Source organism: Lissotriton helveticus, chromosome 3_1 (genome assembly GCF_964261635.1).
Source record: "Lissotriton helveticus chromosome 3_1, aLisHel1.1, whole genome shotgun sequence".
Taxonomy (NCBI): Eukaryota; Metazoa; Chordata; class Amphibia; order Caudata; family Salamandridae; genus Lissotriton; species Lissotriton helveticus.
Window position 1 is genome coordinate 1025310843 of NC_136061.1, and position 19269 is coordinate 1025330111.

A 19269-nucleotide genomic window follows, 5' to 3' on the forward strand; every position below is an offset into this window, starting at 1 on the left:
ACACGAGACAGAGAAGGTCCCACAAAAATCACGTCTCGACCCACACGCGTAAAGTCCTTCACTGCCGCTGGAGAGGTGGAGATGTCAGATCTGCTAGGCTGTTCCTGCCCCCTGTGTGTAGCGTCAGTGCTCATATACCCACCGACCTCTTCAGCTCCCGCCTGGCACCACAACGATCTGTAGCGGGGCAGTTATCAACCCCAGTGTTGCTTGTTGCACCTTGCGATGCCACCTCAGTGGCCCCTCCCCCTTCGTGTCCCAGCTCCGGAGGCGAGGATGAGAACAATGGCGCTGTTAGTTAAACCGCCAGGCGTCCACACCCGTATTAGTGCTCCGCTCCTCCCAGGTTCGTCCAGGCCCAGCAATATGGTATAGCAGCACGAGGTATGCCCCCACAGGTACTCACTGAATATCAGACCAGCGTTGGTACAGGTATATGATCAAAATAGAGCTTCCTCCGTAGGTACAGCAAAGCCCTCTATAGTTCGCCCATCTCTCCTCAGACTATAAGCAGCGTGTAGCGGCCTTCTGCCAGTCTATTCTATCACTTCTGGGAGGGCATGTAGGAATGATCGCCACTTTGCAGCTCCAGTCTCAGGTCAGTATTCAGCTCGACCGCAAATGGCCGCCACCGTCCCAGGGCATGCTTGTAGGGTCACGGCTCCGACGTCCGCTCAGGTCCTGTACAGCACATACAGGGAGTAGGGCCCCAGTCCTCCTCCCTCACTGCCCACGTCCCGCTTCAGGCTCAGATGCGTGGGTCTCCGCATTCCGGTGGAGCACGAACTATCGGGGTCCGCCACCAGAAGAAAGTAGGCCTCGCCTCATCCCCGGGCTCGCGTAGATGTGTGTCCCGGTGGACCGCCTCACGCTCCACCTCACCCGCTTACGTGTCTGTAGGCGCAGTTTCGGCAAGTTCACAGTTGGCAATTTCAGAGATGTGCCATCTGTCCACGCCGTCCGATGCTGCCGCACTTGCCCCAGGATAGCAATCCCTAGGATCCGCGTTGTTAGACCCCCGATCCAGGCCTCCGCACCTCCTCTTCACGCACCATGCGGCTTCGGTAATATTAGCGCACCGCGCCCCCTCTTCTGCGTGTAGTCAGCGCCGGGTTTCCAGGCTCGATCCCACAGCCACACACCGCAGCTATAGGCATCCGCTTATGATTTTTGGCAGATATAGAACAGTATTTTGGAGGCTCGAGTCCGGAGCTCTCCTAGCAAGCTACTGCCATGCTCAGCTGCTGGCCACGCCCCCATCCCTCGTGGAGTTATACGGGGGAACCCTACTGAGCCTAGTGAGGGGCCCGCAGATTTTGCAAGTGGCCCAAAAAAAGGTTTTTCAGATTTCAAGGGGTCAGGAAATCTCTCACCTGACCCCTTCATTCAGTTTGCAAACAAATGTTTAGCCCTGGGGGCCGTTTTTTTTCCTTACAAACAAAATGGGGGCCACAACTTATCTGTGAAGGTGAGACCAACCAATCAGAAATATGCCAGTGCGCGTGAATCCCCGGATTACCCGCGAGCAATCCACGTCCCCAGATATACACATTTGTTTTCCAGTTAATATCTCCAAAACTACTGACTGGATTTGCACCAAATCACAAGTTGCGCAATCTATATACAAACATCTAGCTTCCTGCCAAATTTGGTATAATTCTGTCCAGCGGTTCAGGCTGTAGGCTTGTTCAACGGTCTTATTGGAATTAACATAATGAAACGTGTTTTGAGACCGCTTAGTTTTTACTAGACCCCTGCTGGACAGAGCACCCTGAAACTTTCCAGACAGTGCCTGGAGTACTGGGCCAATGTTTTGGGAAAATTTGGTGGGTACCAGGGCACCCAGTTAGATTGGAAAAAACTCCGATGGATGGGGTCCACACGGCCTCTCAAGGCTCAGGTATGGGGGCCACATGTCCCCTCCCCTATTATCATTGTTTGACCCTGGGAATCAGTTACTCAGAACCCATTGGTCTTGGTTAGGGGGGCATGCACCTCCTACCCTAAAATAACTGTTTTGGCCCTTGGGGATGAGATCCCCTGGGGCCACCCCCCTTGTTATTATTCTTTGTCCTCGGGATGGGGTCCCTAGGGCCTATTTGCACCCTGGAAGGGGGTCCATGCACTCCCTCCCCTAAAATAAATGTATTTGACTCTGGGGGATCAGATGCCTGGGGCTCCAAAGACTTGGGAGGGAGTGGACAACCCTCTCCTATAATTAGGATATGGTCCCAGAGAATGGGGTCCTCAGGCCCATTTGGGCTAGGGGAGGTGGGCTGCGCACTCCCCATCCCGTATATAAATGTTTTGGCCCTGAGGTTCCCGGGGCCTTTACAGGCTTGGGGAGGAGTGCCACCTGCCCCCTCCCCATATAATATATTGTATGGCCCCTCCGATAGGATTCGCAAGGTTAATGTTGGAGTTGGGAGAGGAGGTGAAACACCCCCTCCCCTTTAAAAAAACAATGGTCTTGCAGATGGGGTCTCTGGGGCCAATATTGCCTTGGGAAGGGGGGCCATGCTCACCGCCCTGCCCTTTATAAAAAAAAAAGCCCAGAGGGATGGCGTCACTGGGGCTAATAGTGCCTTGGGAAGGGGGGCCCCTCCCCTTTCATTAAAAGAAGTGGCCCGGGATTGGGTCCCTGAGTTGACTAGAGCCTTGGGAAGGAGTACCACATGCACTCCATACCCTTTTTAAAGATAAAAGACCCTGGGGGACGGAGTCACCAGGCCAATATAATGGCTTGTGGAAGGGGGCCAAATGACCCCTTGCCAACAGAGAGTTGGGAGCCCGCGGGGGCTTGATTGCAGGGCATAGCTGCAGGCCTGGGTCTGCGACCAGCCCCACTACACAAGCGGTAAAAGGCGTGGGCTTGCTTGACTGCTCGGTGTTGGCTTTACGCATTGAATAATATATTACTATACATAAAAAAAAATTGAAATTCACTGAAAAAAACAAAGGGTAAAGTGACATAATAGTTAAGGGAAACTTTTGGTGCCAGCGTAATGTTTTAAACTCAAGAAAACTTTGAAAGTCACCAGTTATAGTTATCTCTAGTAACTATGAGTCATGCCCTAAGGTAACTATAACTCGCCCCCTTTCCGTGCACTGCTAATCACCTTGCATATTGCATCACTCATGATTTGTTCTATGACATCACTGATAACATCACTGCAACATCTGAAATTACATCTTTGATGACAAGACTGTGCATGGCGTGGGGGAAGTTATAGTTACATATATATACATGTATTTACATAGTCACTGAAAAACCGTAAAGTTAAAGTAACGCTATAGTTGGGTGAAATGTTTTAAACTCTAAAAACCACAGAAATTCACCAGTTATAGTTATCTCAAGTAACTATAACTCTTGTCGTAAGGCATTAATAATTAAATTATAAATGTTGCAGTGATATTATCAGTGATGTCATAGAAGATGTATGAGTGATGTAATATGTTGATTAATTAGGAATGCATAGAGAGGGTGCAAGTCATAGTTACCTAGAAGAAACAGAGAGAAGGATAATTGTGAGAGAGAGGGGTAATGAGACAAACGGGATAAATAGAAGATCTGAGAGGTGGAGGAAAGGACAAACAGATGTTGACTGATAAGGGTTGCAGTTACAGCTTCTGCTTTGCTAGCCTCTAAAGTGACAAAATCAGAGCAAACAATGTAAGTTATTGGTGTTGGGGCTCCATCCTCCTTTCTACTTTCTACTTTTTATTATACTAATAATGAATACTAGTCTTTCATTCAGTACTAGTGTACAAATGAAGTACCAGAAGCACGAATGGGACTTTCCCTGACAGCTGAATTAAGTTTTATAGATCACTTTTCAACGTGTGTTTCAAAGTATGTTGTGTCTGTTCATTCTGATGAGATTGTGTTTTGTGAGAGAGAGCATGTGTAGGTGTGAGCATGTTTCTGTATGTGTGAGCATGTTTGTGATAGTAAAAGTGATTGAAAGAGCAAGTGATAGGCAGTTAGAACGGATGAAACTGAGCACAATTAATTGAGCATTATTGAGTCACACAGAGTGAAAAAGAGTTACTGGAACTGAGTATGGATGAGAATGAATAAGAAGGAGTATGAATGAAAAGAGAATGAATGAGAATGAATGCGTCAGAATGAATGAGAATAAATATGAATGTGCGGGAGTGAATGCAAGTGAGTGCAAAAGTATGAGTGAGTGCATTTGAATGAGTCAGTTAGTGACAATAAATGAGAAAGAATGAGCAAGAGTGAGAGAAAGTGTAAATTTCAGTGGGAGTGAAAATGAGTGAGTAGGAGAGAGTGCAAGAGAGTGAGTCAAAATGAGTGAGTGTGAGTTAGAATGAATGAGTGTGGGAAATTAATGAGTGGGAGTGAATGAATGTAAGTAAGCATGAGAGAGAAGGTGGTGGTATGATTGCAAGTCTGTAGTTGTCCCTAGCATAATGAAGGTCATTCTTGACTTATAGAGGCAGCCGTGACAAAACACTGGTTCTGGCATGTTAGAGACCGTTCATAGCATGGTAGGCAGCTGTGACAAAGTATTAACTCTCGCATACCAGATATAATTCTTGGTTTATGGGGACACCCATTGAAAAATGCGAGCACTGGCATGCTGGAGGTGTAATTCATGGCATAAAAGGTGCCCAGGGCAAAATTCTGGCACTTGAACATTGTCATAGGGAAGACAACTGTGGCATATTGTGGGGGGAAAATTATGACAACATACTAGCCTCAACATAAGAGTCACCCATTGGACATAGGCAGCTCTAATGGCAAAATCTTGTAAGTCGCACATTGTATCTAATTTTTGGCCTAAAGGAGCATCCATGGCATAGCATGGTCTTAGCTGGGGCCATCCAAGACAAAATTCTGGCCCTGGTAAAATGGAGATATTATTTGACATATTGGGGACACCCATAGTACATTGTGACAAAAATGGGGTCAACTCAAGGACAGTGTCAGTTTTCATTGGTCTTGCGTACCAAGAAAGGACTTGAATATTTAAAGAGTAGTCTTTTAGAGTCTGTACCATTTTAGAAAATGTATGTGATAATTGTACTTTAAAATGCATTAGCTAACCCTTTTTTCAAACTTTCCTTTGGGGATTACCCTTCTGAACTCCCTCTAAAACAGATGAGGCTCATTCACTTCACTCCCTTGATACAATTCAGAGCAAGTGTTACGGCCAACCTTTCTTAAATATCACTAGGTAAACGGTGTCTTGATGATCACTGTTTACTTTTTGCAGCTTGCACTAGAGCCAGGACATTACACACAATCTTCTGATTGAATTAAAAATGAACTAAAAGCAAAAACGTTTTTAAACAAGTTGTTGGTGTGTTTAATTACTGTGAATATATGGAAAATTATGTTTGAAAAAAAACTTCACCGCTGTGCCTTGCACGAGTGATAGTGCTTAGCAAACAATGTAATATCTAAATGTATTAAAAATAAAGAATAGTAATTTATTGATACATTTCTCGATGCGTATACACTAGGGGAACAATTAAACCATGACCCTTTGTGGTATAAATAATTTATGCTCTCAGCTCAATTTTTTGTGGTGCTATATCCTCTTCAGACAAACACATGCTGAACACATACATTTTCATTTACTAGATTGAGTAAAGTTCTCCAGGCATATCTTATCAGCACCTTAATAGAGGATGGTTATAAGAGCTTTCTGTTGTGTAATTTTACTCATTCTGTTAATGTGGGACTTCAGGCATCAATTATGGTGATGCCATCAGTGGCGTCTCCTCTGCTAAGGCAGAGAAGCGTCGCCCCACTGCTTAGCAGCAGTAAAAGAAAGGAAAAATTAAATTATAATAACTCGAGGTTACTTTCATTGTATTTTTCCCTTTTCCCTGCTGCCAACAGCTCTGCGGGCGGGGCAGGGCTGCTCCGATGACAGAGGAGCAGGGAAGGAGTGGTTTTCCCACTCCAAGTGTGCACGACTGCATGGCAAGCCAATCTGTCATGCGCACTTTGCATGCTCTCCATGAAGGCTGCATTACAGCCTGCATGGAGAACATGCCCAGGGCCCCAGCCCCAGTCTGAGCACCGAACCACATCACTCAGACCTATCACAATGCTGCACTGGAGCCTTGTGATTGGCTTAGGGGAACCAATCACCAGGCTGCATTGCAGCATTGTGATTGGCTCAGGGGAGCCACAACCTGGGTGCTTCCTGTTTGGAAGATCGGCCAGGATAGAAGACAGCTAAAAGACGGCAGAGGGAGTAAGTTTTTTTTTCTTCTTTTTTTACTCCCACTTACAACCCCACCCCGCCACCCCTGATTGGTGCCGGACACTCCTGGTTGCCATCAAGGGCAAGTAACATAATTTCCTGGGAAGATGAAGCTTTAAAGGTCATGGTGATGTCACTTCCGGTGATGCTAATAAGGTCAAAGGGCGCGTGATGTGACTGCCGCTACAGCTGGAATTTTCATTAATTAGTGTCCATGTCCGAGACTAGCTAACGTAGAAACAGATGCTGTACCATTCAACATTTTTCTTTTTCTGTTTGTCCACTGTAGGAAATGAAGACAGTTGACAGAGAAATACGTACCTGGGATGTTTATATCGGACTAGAATCCACTGTTAAAAACCTGTTAGTTTCTTTAAGAGCTGTAAATGAGTTACAGAATCCTGCAGTGAGAAATCGGCACTGGCACCAACTGATGAACACAACTGGGGTATGAACTGTGGCGCTCTTATCTGTATAAACTTTAATTTGGTCAGGTTGGGCTTACATCATCTTCCAATATTGTATTTCTCACTGTAGGTACAATTTGTTATGAATGAAGAGACGATTTTGGGGGACTTATTAGCTCTGAATCTACACAGAGTTGAAGATGAAGTCAAGAATATTGTGGACAAAGCTGTAAAGGAAATGGCTATAGAAAAGGTTTGTCTGCATGTTAACTTGAAAAATGCAGTTTTTGATTGCCAGATACTCAAAATTTATTTTTTGTTACGTACTCCCAACCTAGGTGTGAATTACTCCAAAATTTCTGGGAGTAAATTATACCCTTGAAAAACAACTTTGGGTCCTGAGACATTAGCTGCATCAAACAGTATCACATACGTAAATTGTATTGTCGCAGGCCACAACATCTTGTATCGTTTTTCCCTCTCCCTCAAACCTGGCCGTCTTCAGTCCCTTGTGATTGTGTGCCCCTTATGTTGAGTTTTTTCTTGAAAATTCCTTGTGATCTTGTAGGTCACTGTAAACTGCAGACTTTCAACCAATACTTCTGCTGCATGACGACAGGCCCATTGTGATTCACTGCAAAGTGAACATTTTCAAGGCATCTAGATAAATAAATGATTTATCTGCATCTAGTCATGATGTTGGATATATATACTCTTTCAAAATCAGGTGGAAAATTGTGTTTTGAAGAATGGCTAATTACCACCGTTTGCTTCTCCACTCTGGTCGTTCAAGCCCCAAGTACAGTGGTAGCTGTGGTAGCTGCGATATTTCTATGCTCACAAGTGGAACAGATACATCGCTGTGACTAATTTAGTCCGATTCACAAAGGTAAACTGAGACAAAAGTCTAACTTTTTGACTTTTGGTAGTCACAAATTGCATTTATGAATACTTTTGGCCTAATTAAACTTAAGTTTTGGTCTTAATTTTAACGGATACCAAAATTGAGGTAAAGGTCTAACTTTACTACACGTAAATGCCCTGTGTGAATACCAAAGTCGTAAAGTTAGACTTTAATCTCAGTTTACCTTTGTGAATTAGGCCCTTTGTGTGGTAAAATATTCTTTGTTTATCAGTAAGGCTTTAATTACCTCCTTATTTTCTTGAACAGTCTTCTTTTGGATGGTGCCAAGTCTGCATCAGGATAATTACCAGTAATTCCAACCAATTCAAGCATCTCCGTCCATCTCTTTTTCTTGCCTATATACAAACATAGCTTGGGTTGCCTGCACTCTTTATCACTAACAGTCTTTGCTACTGCCATTAAGCAAATGCCCACAAATTGTTTGGTGATAAATCCCATGTGAAGTGTTTTGCCAGTAGGTAGTCAGTCAACTCCTTCAATAAGCTGCTTTTTCTTTGACACTTACGTGTCTCCCTTCAATTCCAGTTGATGCATCTACACTGTTATTCCTTGTGATTAAACAATAAGCATGAATCTAACATATGGACTGATTGAATAATGGGTTGAGAACATTTTCTGGTGGTTATATAAGCTGGTTCATAACTTTTATATTATGCCTCGTGGAGGGGTCCTTTACACTTAAGTACCATTAAAGGACAACAGAAGAAACTGCTACCATTAGAAATAACCTAACGTCCTTGGATTTTGCATTAATCTACCCTTCTTTTCTGACTCATTAAGGGCCTGCTGTATGACTTTAAATTATTTTATTCCTATGTTTGTCTCAATGGCTTCTTTGATGTGATCCTTTTTGCTCATCATCACGAAGGCCACCACCACTATTGCGATTCTGAATTTCAACTCTGGTGAATTTTCCAATTTCTTGATCAGTGGACTTTTCTTATGTGACAGATGTTTCTTAAATTTCCCGGATTTGTATGAAACCTTCTTTACACCCCTCAACATAAATCCCTTCCTTAAATCCAAGGTGTCCACTTACGGATAAAGTTTACTCATTCTTCTAACTAGCTTATATTCTGGCATTCGTTGACTTTGCTAAGAAAATATTTATCATCTTAGTTTCCTCATGAACAGGAAATCTTCATTCTTTGAGGGAAATAATATTGTAGCTGTAGTTGTAACAAATTGTACTCCTTTCAAGAACATTAATCTCTTGTGCCTGGTCCTCATTATGCTTCTCTGGGTTTACCTTAACTTTTTCATTGAACTCTAAAAGAGACACTCTTAGTTTAGATGTAGATAGTCCTTCCTGTGTTTTGACCTGTGTCTCTGTAACAGCTGAAACTCTAAAAAATGTAACTGTCAATGACTTGATGCTGAGACGTCTGTTGCATTTCCTTCTTGATTACCTAAGAAAAGGGCAATTCCTCCCAGTTGCCACAGTGCTGCCTTACACGTAGATATACATGTGAAAGGTGTACATGTTAGGAGGGAAACATCTACCACAGTAAAAAATCTCAAAGGTAATATTATTGTTCTTGATTGAAGTTGAGGAGTAATTTAGAAGTTGTTAAGCCAGGTACTTAACTCTCCCTGATATCAAGGAAGAAGAAGCCAATCAAGAAATCTAGAAGAAAATCCAAAGGGAAATCCAGCTGTAAAAGAGCACAAATCAGCGACAGAAAACCAAAACTATTTGAAAGTGGGTGATGAACACAACACAAAATGAAGGAACAAATGTGTTGCGACACATTCCTCACTCATCAGTGCCGCTTTTATATGCGGAACTGCCATCATAGGAAAAGACCTTGATGTTGGATTGGAACCCTCAGACAGAATCCTCTGATCAGACCACATCTTAGAAAGACAAATCATAAGGTGTGATCACACTCCTTTCCTCTAACTCCTGATATAAACTTGGTATGCAAAGAGGAAGCTCAAGTTTGACATCTTTAGTGAAATGCCAAACGTCACTGTCCGACAAATGTCCTTTCTATCCAATGGTCCAGGTCAGCCGCAGAGCACCCATTTGGGCGATCTCATCATTAAACGCCCCATTGCAGTCCAGGCCTGCACAGATATCCATCCGCAAGCTGAGCTCAGTGTTTTGGATCATGCCACCTCACTGCACAGTAAGGACAATATCTTCCTTTGATCTCTCACAACCTCTGATATGCTCTCGGCGTTGGTGTGATGGTTGTTTGTTCTGCTATTTCTTCTACTTCACTATTCTCGCTGAGGAAGATAAAAACCCTGACAATGTTTAAACTATATAGTGCATGTAATATTAAGAATATGGATGTGCAATGAAGTCATCTTTAACAGAGTGCACTTTTTTTACAATACATGGGTGTGTTAAAGAAGTTGCGGGAGACAAAACATTGGAATTTATGCATATATGCATTTTTAAAAATAAATTAGATTTTTCTTAGCTTTCACTTACATTATAATTTTACTAATGAGACTTGAATTTCACTTCTGACAAATGGTTAATCACATGTCGATAGCTCTCTTTAGCATAGAGTTAAAATGTCAGTAATGTGCAAATGAAACAGCAAATAGCATCTGAAAGTGAGGATCTGTAACTACAGAGTTTGATTTTATTTCCGTTTTTAAGTATCATCAGGACTGTGTCATTTTTAGGGGTGGACAAAATATACTGTTCTGCCGGCAGAACTGCCTAAATTTTGGCAACTCCACGTTACTCTTGTAACACAGAGTTCCGTCCAAATTCGACCAATCACCATGTGACTACATTTTTTCTCGAGCCTGACTCCAGAATGGGAAGTTGGCAAGCGAGATTTGGCATCCCCTAGCATGATTTTCGGTCACTAGGAGGACATCCAGTGAGATTTTTCTAACACAGACTGCTGCGACCCTTTATGGTCAGAAGGCTGTTGCTCAAGTAGAAAATCTACTTGAAATGCAGCAAAATCAACTTGAGTAGCTGCGCCCTCTGGCCCACCCTTTGGTGCTATTCTCGCTGATTTTTCTGTGCAGAAGGTGCTCCTGCCGCTCAATCACAGTGCAAACAGCGAAACATGCTTATTTCTGTCGGTGGACAAAACTGCTGAATCTCGCTTAGTTTTTATGTAACTCCACATATTTCTGCAGAGTCAAATTCTGTGAGTTCTGCCCACTCCTAGTCATTTTCAAAATCTCAAATGTAAACAGTAACTTTGATTGTTTCAGTTCAGTTTTTAGCAACATATAATGTTAAAGTGTGGTTAAAAAAATCCCCCTTTTTGTATTGTTACCCCATTTGCTCCTGAATTCTTTCGCTGGTTTCAGATTCTGCTCACTGGAGCACTGCTGTCCAGTGCTTAGTGTATGTGCTCTGAACCCTTAAACATGTAGAAACTGGCTAGAGCCTGACTGACATATTAAACTTTTCTATAAGGCTATAGTGTATGGTGCGGAAATACACCCTTAGCATGAAAAGTTAAGTGTCACCTCTGGACTGCAGCATTTATTATACCATCCACTAGTGTGACAAAGGAAAATATTGCACCAGGTCTCCCATTGTACCCAACTGCTGCAGTGTAAAACCGGCAGAGTGACCTGTTCATATTACCCTTTTTGACAGTTAAAACCCTAATTTCTAAATATCAGCAAGTCACCCCTATGTAGGCCTCCTGGCCCACAAGTTAGGGTGGTACTTGTTAAAAATGAATGTTGGCATGTCCCTACAGTGAGAAGGCCCTGAAAGCTAGTTTCACTGAGCAGGACTAGCTGCACTGTGTAAAAAAATCAGATTACTGATTAAAATACTAGTACTGCATCTTGAGAATGGGGTCAGCTAGAAAAATAATTAAACCATTATCTTTAATAGTTTTAAAAAATCCAATTCACAGGTGTAGTCAAATTTGTAATAACTAGTAAGGAAAAGTACATTCTTAAAATGTAGCATTTTCCCTGCCTGAAGTTGCTGGAGGCTAATTTGCATTAACTCTCCAGCTTCTCCCAGCTTGTACTTGGCCTAAATAAGGTGTTAATGAGATGCAAAACTCCTCCAGTAGCACACAATGGGCTCTTCTGAATGAGCAGATGAGCAGAGATGACTTCTCCTAACTTCACAGAATATGCAGGATATGGACTGTGGGTATCCTGTGACAACATATTATTAAATCCTGCTTGACAGGTCTATAGAGCCACATGTAACCTGTGGGGCGCTCTTAAAAAGGAGAGAGCAAAATGACAAGACAATTCTTGCGTATCCCTGGTCTGGTTGCTGAAGGAGTCTGCTTTTGTCCTACCAGATTTCTGTCTCTGGGTTTATTGTGGGTACAATTGCTGCTTCAAACTGGATTTTACTGTTAGATATGGGAGGACACTGGTGATTTCCCCATGACACTCGCCCATCCCCCCTCAGCCGTCTGTGCAAAGCTTTAATGTGGAGGAAGAATTTTGTTTTCTCAAAAACGGCCTGGCAAACAGGAACTGCTGAAAAAGGAGCAAGAATTACTCCCGGGAACTTTTGCACGCATTCGTTAGGGAGTACCGAAGAGTCATCGCCACCCACTAGCTGGTGGCAAGCATAAATGTGGCACCTTTTTTTTTTTTGTAAACATATTTTTATTGATTTTTACTGTTACAATCAGATAATCATCCTCATTTTCCCAAACAGGGAACATTGGGTTCAGGTACATATCAACCATTCTGCCAAGTAATTGTCTTCATCCATGTTCCCCTTACAATACAATGAGAAATTGCAACGTACCACCCATCCACATGCGTTGTGCCAGACAACAGATACATAAATGTGGCACCTTAAGGCACCTTCATCAGAACACTGCTGGACTTGTGAAAGGATACCAGACATTCTGAACATGCTGCAGTTGGTATATGTGATCTGGGACAAGGACCTGAGGAGTTTCAACCACTTTCTCTTGAAATCCAAGGGCAGAACGATCTCCAAGAATCATAAGGATGATCCCTTGGGTGGCCCAAGGAACATGAAAAGCTGAAGATGACATTCCTGTGAAGAATCCAAGCTGACCAATGGCAACCAGACCTGAACCTGGACTGGACTTTGCTGTTGTCCTCTGCCTGATACCCTAATAGTCTCTAAGTGCTCCCTCTGATGTCCTGGGGGCCATGGAAGTACACTCCAGTGGTTTCTTGGGAACCAAAAGAAGTTTAGGAATTTTGTCAAAACTGTTGCTCCAGAATGTTAAGGGGAGTGACCGACCAACAGTTCCATGGCAGCATACGAAATTTCAGGCTCCTCTTGAGAACAGTTTTTCTTCTACTTCCTTACATCCAGGATCTTGCAAGGATAATCGAATTGATGTATCCAACTCATGCTCCCTTGTGGACAGCCTCAAATAGTACCGGGGTCCCGATGTACCACGACCACTGACTTCCATTGATGCTTTGGGCTTTTTGACACTATTTTCTCTTAAATCTTTTTTTTTTTTAACCTTATTGGATTTTTGCAATTTTGGTGTCTGTAAGTAAGCATTTCCTATGATAAGTTAGATTTATTTTTGTACCTTGTTTGGTGTCTGGGGTGGCATTCAGAACAATATTGAAATGCATTAAATATGTCCCCTCTTACTTTTGATAGTTACTTCCCCAATGAGGTACTTCTTTTTATTTTTTTGTAATGTTTGCCAATAGTAACTTACATCATATTAATCTAGGGAGTAAGACTTTTTAATAAAGGAGTAGTGTGATGTCACATGTCAGTTATGATTACACAACTGGCATTTTATCTATTATCTTTTGAAACACATAATTTGACTCTGTTCATTTTTGACTTTTACTGAAACCTTAACAAATATATCTCCTGACAGTTCCTTTGTGTGTTAAATTTGTTTTGTGATTCCTGTATCTTTACTGCCCAACATTATGCTAGAAAGAATAACTTGGAGACAAATCTAGGTGTTCCAGATAAAGTGGTCTGAGTGTTGTGGTGTGAAATGCAATTCTGTTGCGCATCAAATGGAAGAACTTTGGAGCTTGCACTATCCAAATCAATAATTTCACATGTGGAAGGCAACAACATTGGATAAATTCCACTTTCCATAATTGTTACAAGATCAAGGCTGACCTCTCTACATGCCAAGAATTCCACCACCAACTTTATCTTCTACCACGTTGTGTAACATCTGACCTGTATGTTCACTTCCAAAGACAGCTCCAAAATTGACCATGCTTGGCAGAAAGTAAACACCAAAATGATGTTACACTGTGGTGATTACAATTTTGGCTGCAAGTACCATGATTGCCTCTTCTGAAGAGATTTAAGGGAAAAATGCCAAATTTGTGTGGAATCTCCAGGCTGCTGTGTATCCTGGTGTTGCATAATCTCACATTTGAAAAATTCTTACACACAGGGGCTCTTTTAGGTGCCAACTTTCAGTTATAATCCCCACAATAGCACATCCCCATGCGGTTATGCTGTGGCCACTAAAGCAGATGTCATTGCACATGGTCTCTCGTGAAATCCTTTTGGACAGAATTTATGGCCAGCCTACCTATTTCACAAACTACTGCTCATCCAGAATCAGACTTTATGGTTCTGATTTTTATATAGCACGACCTTAACCCGAAGGTATCAGGGAGGTATCAAAGCGATTTACGTGAGCATCTGTTGTGATACATAAGGCATGGGGAGATTAAGTGATTTGCCAAGAATCACACGATGTTGAGTGTTCTTGCAGAGACTTGAGCCCGGTTCCCCAGATTTCAGGTCGACCACCCTAGCCGTTAGGCCATATCCTCTCCCTTGTACTTGATATGCTCTCGAAACATGCAGGAATTTTAATGCACCTTAAAAGTCTTCAATGGCTTTTGATTCATAATAGATGTGTTTCCAAAGTTCTTTATTTCTTCCATAAATGTTTCAGAAAACAGCGGCTGCCCATAATATAAAAACACCTAGAACCTGAGTCATTTATTAGACATATGAGGGACAATAAGTGTTGCAGGTGCATATGCATGAGGCTCCTTACCGCTGTCTGAGTAATTGTCCGTCAATCGCACAGCAGGCTTACATTTGGTGGCCATTCTGCCCACCGTATTAAGGGATTGATTCCAAACCCTGCATAGTTTTGACAATTTTACCTTGCAAAACAGCACGTATCTGAGCCATTGCTGTATGAATTTGCAAGTCCTCATGGTCCAGCCAGCCATTTCTCTAAGTGATCCAACTTAACTGGCGTACATGCTTTTTCCCATGGAACTAGGACCATCTCTCCCCTGTCCGCAGTCACTGTAGCCTGACCACTGTCCCCCAGAACCCCCCCTGCGACCCAGAGGACCCCTCTTGAACACCACACTGGCTAAGCATATGCTTGCTGCGCCATTTGGGGTGATATTTGCAATATTCCTACAAACACTGCCCCCTGTTGAATGACCAACATGCTCCAGCTGTCCCCGATTAGCTGCATCCACCCCTGTTTGGGTGGGACGCCCTTGAAAGGGCCTGTAGATTACTGGCCAGCCACTCGCCGTGTACGTCGTTGGGGCTGGTCTCTCAGGTGTCCTCATTTGTAAAAATAACTCATAGTCCAACAGTCACCACACCCCATCTGCCAGACGAACCCATAATCCCTTATCTTAACGGACCAATGCCCACCCCCAAACATCACCTGCACCTTACGCACCACATCCAGATACTTAAATAGAGCAACACATCTCTCAGGATATTTTTTGCAATAAACACTTGCGTATATTAAAAAAGCCGTGGTCCAATTTTTAATGTTGACTGGTACCCTGGGCCTTTGGAACAGCTCATATTTCTCCTCCTTGGATCCCTCTTTTTCCCGCATCACCTGATGTAGCAACTTATAGAGCTCTACATTTTCCCTTCTCCAAATACTCTCCTTGGTCACAGCCATTAAATGCACTGCCAAGGGTTTGGTTATCCCCATATATGGCATGTTCTTTCTCTTCACCTCCTTACTCTATTTTTCGTCACCGTCCCCCATCTCCCCACAATTAGTGGTCTCTGTGGCTTGTGACCTTGTAAGCAGCTTTACCGTCCCCATCTCTTTGTCCCCCCCTACGTCCATAAGTGTACCTTGGTGTACCACATACTTACCCTGCCGCAACCTGGTACCTCCCCCCTGCGCTTGTGCTTCAGACCCACCTCCTGAACCCCCACTACTACAACCCCCCCTTGAACCCCACTTTAACTGGTTTCAGGAACGTGGTCCGTGCTAAAGCAGTCCGTCCTGCTGCTTCTGTTCTCTCCTTTGGAGTCTGTTAGGTTGGTCCCCACCTCCTGTAAGACACCAACACTACCCCTCCGATTAGACAAACCCCGCCCCCATGACCTGAGGGAGGGGCCGCCCACCCGTCATTCTCGCACTCACCTTCATCCATCAACTCTCCCTCCTCCACAATTTCACCCTCTTCCAACTCTTCCTCATCATAATCCAAATTCCAATCCCCAGCTTCACACTCCCCACCCTGTCCTTCACTCGTGCCCGGCAGCTCCCCATCTCCCACTCCACCATCATCAAACTGCTCCTGAAAAAAATCCTGGAAAGGGTTGTAGTCCTGCCAGGCAGACACAGAGTTCGGTCCCCGTCGTCCCAGAGCCGCCCATAGGGGCGCAATCCCTGTCTTCGGGCCCGGGTGGACAGGCCGTACTAAACCTTCCCGACTTACCAGCATGCCATCTTTTCACCAAACCTACCTCTGGCCCCTGGTTGTCACTTGACTATCCCTGACTTACCTGTCCAAGAAACTAAGAGGGGGCATGTAAAACCACACCCATCTCCCTGGCCCCCCATCATGAAAGGCCTCTGCACCTACCCAGACCATGGAGCGAGATGGGGGAGGCCATCACCCCAACAGCATCACACCACTCTCCTTAGCCTGGACCTCCCCGCTGTGCCACCCAAAGGTGGAATGACCTGCCCCCCCATAAATGCTACCCTCTGCCTACAAGGAACCTCCCTTCCTTACTCCGTGGGCCTCCCCAGTGCTGTCACCATGCCCCCTGGGTGCCAATGACCCATCTTCTGCACACGTAGCCAGCCCAGAAGCTGACACAAAGGATGAGACTGGCACCAGCTGTGCGGACTGCCCCCCTCCTCCTCCATACCCCATCTCCACCTCCACTTTCTTGGACAGGGTCTACCTGCCCGGACTCGAGATGTCCAGTGGCATGACCGGCGATGCAAAAGCCCTGCCCCCTCGCTACGTCACCATTGGCAGTCCCCTCGCAGGCCGAAGGTGTCACCTTACTCTCCGACCGCACACATTCAAACAGTTCCATACTCCAAGGAACTGCTGCATCGTGGCCTGGGCCCTCTGCCTCTTTCCTGCTGTGTGCACCCCCTCACCTCGCAATCTGTTTGGGTGGGACGCCCTTGAAAGGGCTTGTAGATTACTGGCCAGCCACTCGCCGTGTACGTCGTTGGGGCTGGTCTCTCAGGTGTCCTCATTTGTAAAAATAACTCATAGTCCAACGGTCACCACACCCCATCTGCCAGGCGAGCCCATAATCTCTTTTTGTAACAGACCAATGCCCACCCCAAACATCACCTGCACCTTACGCACCACATCCAGATACTTAAATAGAGCAACACATCTCTCAGGATATTTTTTGCAATAAACACTTCGTGTATTAAAAAAAGCAGCGGTCCAATTTTTTATGTTGACTGGTACCCTGGGCCCTCTTGAACAGCTCATATTCCACCTCCTTTGATCCCTCTTTTTCCCGTATCACCTGATGTAGCAACTTATAGAGCTCTACATTTTCCCTTCTCCAAATACTCTGCTTGGTCACAGCCATTAAATGCACTGCCAAGGGTTTGGTTATCCCCATATATGGCATCTTCATTTTCTTCACCTCCTTACTCTATTGTTCATCACCGTCCCCCATCTCCCCACTATCAGTGGTCTCTGCGGCTTGTGACCTTGTAAGCAGCTTTGCCGTCCCCATCTCCTTGTCCACCGCTACGTCCATAAGTGTACCTTGGTGTACCACATACTTACCCTACTGCAACCTGGTACCTCCCCCCTGCGCTTGTGCTTCAGACCCGCCTCCTGAACCCCCACTTCTACAACCCCCTCCCCTTGGACCGCACTTTACCTGGTTTCAGGAACGGGGTCCGTGCTAAAGCAGTCTGTCCTGCTGCTGCTGTTCTCTCCTTTGTTGTCTGTTAGGTTGGTCCCCACCTCCTGTAAGACACCAACACTACCCCTCCGATTAGACAAACCTCGCCCCCATGACCTGAGGGAGGGGCCGCCCACCAGTCATTCTCGCACTCACCTTCATCCATCAACTCTCCCTCCTCCACAATTTCACCCTCTTCCAACTCTTCCTCATCATAATCCAAATTCCAATCCCCAGCTTCACACTCCCCACCCTGTCCTTCACTCGTGCCCAGCAGCTCCCCATCTCCCACTCCACCATCATCAAACTGCTCCTGAAATAAATCCTGGAAAGGGTCGTAGTCCTGCCAGGCAGACACAGATTTCGGTCCCCCGTCGTCCCAGAGCCGCCCATAGGGGCGCAATCCCTGTCTTCGGGCCCGGGAGGACAGGCCGCACTAAACCTTCCCGACTTACCAGCATGCCATCATTTCACCAAACCTACCTCTGGCCCCTGGTTGGCACTTGACTGTCCCTGACTTACCTGTCCAAGAAACTAAGGGGGGGCATGTAAACACCACACCCATCTCCTTGGCCCCCCCATCATGAAAGGCCTCTGCCCCTACCCAGACCATGGAGCGAGATGGGGGAGGCCATCACCCCAACAGCATCACACCACTCTCCCTGGCCTGGACCTCCCCGCTCTGCCACCCAGAGGTGGAATGACCTGCCCCCCCATAAATTCCACCCTCTGCCTACAAGGAACCTCCCTTCCTTACTCCGGGGGCCTCCCCAATGCTGTCACCATGCCCCCTGGGTGCCAATGACCCATCTTCTGCACACTTAGCCAGCCCAGAAGCCGACACAAAGGATGAGACAGGCACCAGCTGTGAGGACTGCCCCCCTCCTCCTCCATACCCCATCTCCACTTTCTTGGACAGGGTCTTCCTGCCCGGACTCGAGATGTCCAGTGGCATGACCGGCGATGCAAAAGCCCTGCCCCCTCGCTACGTCACCATTGGCAGTCCCCTCGTAGGCCGATGGTGTCACCTCACTCTCCCACCGCACACATTCAAACAGGTTCGGACTCCAAGGAACTGCTGCATCGTAGCCTGGGCCCTCTGCCTCTTTCCTGCTGTGTGCACCCCCTCACCTCGCAATCTGTGCCCCTGGCTGCCTGGACGGCGGATGACACAACCCTACATTTTCTCCTCCCCCCTCCCCAGAAGAAGGTCCTAAGCCTGAAACGCTCTGCGCTCACCCCATACCACCCGCACCACCCTTCCCTGCATGACGAGGGACCTCATCTCAGGACCCATAGCCAGACCCTTTTTGTCCCCCACAATTCGACCCACTTTTCTGGACCTTGCGGAAAGGGGACCCGCACGCTTTGACAGCGCCCGCCACCCCACCAGCGGACCGCTGCTTTGGGCGCTCTGATAGCTGGTCAACCCTGCCCGCTTGTTGCAGAACAAGCAGTGACTGCTAACTATCATGATTCGCCACACAACCACCGCTTAATGCTCAAAACGCTCTTTCTGACCCTGCCAACTGGGACGTATCCAATAAAATGGCACCTAACCCTAGCAACTGCTGGACAAGAACCCCTAAGAAACCCCACCCCCTCAGACCAATC

General features: G+C 45.5%; 1 protein-coding gene across 1 annotated transcript in view; it reads left to right on the top strand.

The window, feature by feature from the left end:
• Positions 1-19269, top strand: part of LOC144824202 (dynein axonemal heavy chain 11-like) — a 3356387-nt gene that overhangs the window by 1090137 nt on the left and 2246981 nt on the right. Inside the window, exons 34-35 of the mRNA XM_078683354.1 lie at positions 6535-6693; positions 6783-6905. Of these exons, the coding sequence (XP_078539480.1) occupies positions 6535-6693; positions 6783-6905 (282 nt within the window). The remainder of the gene's footprint in view (positions 1-6534; positions 6694-6782; positions 6906-19269) is intronic.